The 2,971-nt window shown below is 37.0% G+C and overlaps 1 protein-coding gene across 1 annotated transcript; it reads left to right on the top strand.

Annotated features, from left to right (window-relative positions):
- The first annotated feature begins 246 nt into the window (after window positions 1–246).
- On the top strand, window positions 247–1,752 carry LOC121789501. The gene is made up of 2 exons (XM_042187949.1): window positions 247–813; window positions 1,431–1,752. The coding sequence occupies exons 1-2, from the start codon at window positions 523–525 to the stop codon at window positions 1,554–1,556; spliced, it is 417 nt and encodes a 138-aa protein (XP_042043883.1). The 5' UTR covers window positions 247–522; the 3' UTR covers window positions 1,557–1,752.
- Window positions 1,753–2,971: the final 1,219 nt, after the last annotated feature.

Here is a 2,971-nt window from a genome sequence, read left to right as displayed (position 1 = left end):
CGGAACGCGGAACGGGCTGGGGACGAGACGGGGCGCTGCAACGCGTCACGTCGCCGTCCCGTCCCTCCGTGACGGAATACGAGCCACCCGCGTGGCGCGTTGCGGGTGGCCTTATGTTGCTGGAGTACTATTTTCTGCAGTAATTATTAGTAGTAAATTTTTTAAAATTTTAAGTTGGGCAACTGCGAGTCAACTATATATATTTGATGACATTGCTTTCGAGTCTCAACAGAAATAGAGCACAGCTCCAATTCGAGATTACTCCCTTTCTTTCTTCTTTATTTCTATACATCTTCACTCTCCACTCTCTCTCTCTCTCTCTCTCATCTCTCAAATCCCAAAGCACCCTACATTTATAAACTTCCGGCGAGCTTTTCACTTTCTCTCTCTAGAGAGAGAATCTAATTTGAGAAGTAGCGGTGGGTGGAGCTTTCAGTTAAAAGACTGGTGCTTTGATGGCACGACAAAACCCCCATTAAAACCCTCCAAAAAGCCTTCCAAATCAAAGAGTTCAATCATTAAATGGGCGTGGTAGAAGAGGGTTGGGGCGGTTGGGCGCCGGCCCCTGGCGGCGCTCCCCTCTACATCCAGAAAGATGATCACTGGACCCACTTCGACAACTCTGTCAATGCGGTGTCGTTTGGGTTCGTCGCCACCGCCATCCTCATCTCCATGTTCCTTGTCATGGCCATCTTCGAGAAGTTCCTCAGAACCACCTCTCCCCCCGATTCCCGCCGCCGCCACTCCGACCTCGAGTCCCAGAGCCATATTGTCGCCTTCAATTCCAAGCTCCGCTTCCCCTCATCTCCCAAAGTGAGTCCCATTTAGTTTAACCTCTCTTTTCATTAGATGGAAAAATAAAGTGCATGTGTTGGTGCAGGGAGAATAGAGAGGATATGTCATTATTTTGGAAATGGACCCTATTTGCATTGATGGCAAGTTTAGCTATTCTCAATTCTATAGTATTATTCTTCTACAATCTTGTAAATAAATGAAATTGTTCATTCTTGGATAGAGACCCACTTAATTTAATATTTGGACCATCACATACCTATATTTATTGCCGAATCCCTGTTTTGGGGACACCCTCCCAACCTTCTATTTCCCTTTGTTTTTTCTCTCTTCCTATTTTCAATAATACAACCCCACCTTCAATTGTATTACTTGCCTATGTTTTTTAATTGAATTGTCCTAATCAGATTACTTGTCTAGACAATGTTCTTGTCTTTGTGTTTATCTACTGTCACCACAAGAGCATCTAATTAGGTTACTTAAAAGAAAATGCATTACTAATTTGTGGAGAAGTACTAATTTGAGGCTTTGAGCATATGTTTAGAATGTTGAGGGTTGAAAAACAGAGGAATTGATGGCACTTAACATGTGACATTTCTATACAACATTTAGAACTTGAGAGAATAAATTGGTTGCAGGTAAGTGTAAATGCAAGAGAAGTATCGGTGGTGATGCCGGGCAACAAGGTCCCGACCTTTATCGCACATCCTGCTCCGGTGCCTTGCCCACCGGAGCGAGTGCAGTGGCCGCCACATCAAGTATAAGGATGGGGAGTCACCATGGATGCACATTCTACTACCATTGCTTTTTTGTGAAATGGGATCATAGTATTTGTACAAATCTCTCTACTCTCATCTCATTTCCTGCAGTTGCAACATGGAAACACATTATTTCAATGGCCTCTCTCTATGTATTATACTATGCTCATTCTCATACCAGTCTTCAATTTTGATTTCAGTATTTTCTTTGTTGAAGTTGGATGAGGATCATATTCATGGCCTTATAATTCAATCCAAACACAGACAGCAAACATGCCCCTGTCTGGGCTTAATGTGGAACAAAGGGATAGGATTGGCAGCCTGCCCCATCCTTTACCCTCCATTTTTGTAGTGATAATTGCTAACCAAAAATTTAACTTTGGATAGAATGGTAAGTAAGATCCCTTAAATTTCCATCAATCGATGTGACACGTCTTATTTATATGTAGACTATTCTTAATAGCTGAAATTATCAATGAATCGAATTTTTAAAAAATTACTACTCCTTCCATCCCAATTTAGTTGGAGCATTTATTTTAAGTACAAGATTTAATAAATAGATGTGTTAATGGTTAAAGTGGAGAAATTAAATTAATAGCAATGTTTTAAAAATCGGACCGGACCGGCCGGTTCTGGTCCGGTTCACCCCTATAAAGCACCACTGCATTGAACCGCCGGGAACCGGTGGAACCGGCCGCTCGGACCGGTTGGACCGTGAACCGGAAACCGGTTTTCTATTTTTTTTTTCAAAATTTTTAAAAATTTGTTGTTGGTAGAGGTTGAACTCATGACCTCTCTTCTAGTTAAGAAGACATCTACCACTCCACCACATGAGCTCATTGAACAATTTGAACATTAAATATTTTTATACATTAACCATTAATTTATCTACAAAAACTAATAATTCATTTTAATTTTATTATTCTTTAATATAATTATTAATTATAATATATATAATTATCATCCTTTATATTTTAATGATGCTCTACTTACCACCTATATTATTATTAGTACCATATAAGATTCATTATTTACTATAAATAAATTTTTTATATTACATACTTAATTTATATACCCTAGCTATTGACATTAATGAATAATCTTATCTAAACTAATTAATAAGTATTTAATTATATATTATATTACGAAATAAATTTTCTTAAATTAATATAAACATTATCTATTTTAATACATGAAATATTAAATTTTTTATCTAGACTAACTAATATTAAATATATATATCTGAATATATTTACTAAATTTTAATATTATTTATATTTATACATCACTAATTATCTATAAGGTTTAATGTTTTGTGATATATTATTAATTGTAAATCATTTACTAAATTTAATATATTTTTATATATATATTTGCAATAGTAAAACGGTTAGACCGGTGGTTCGACCGGTTGAACCGTG

Source organism: Salvia splendens, unplaced genomic scaffold (assembly GCF_004379255.2).
Source record: "Salvia splendens isolate huo1 unplaced genomic scaffold, SspV2 ctg253, whole genome shotgun sequence".
Lineage (NCBI taxonomy): Eukaryota > Viridiplantae > Streptophyta > Magnoliopsida > Lamiales > Lamiaceae > Salvia > Salvia splendens.
This window is presented reverse-complemented; position numbering and strand designations above follow the sequence as displayed.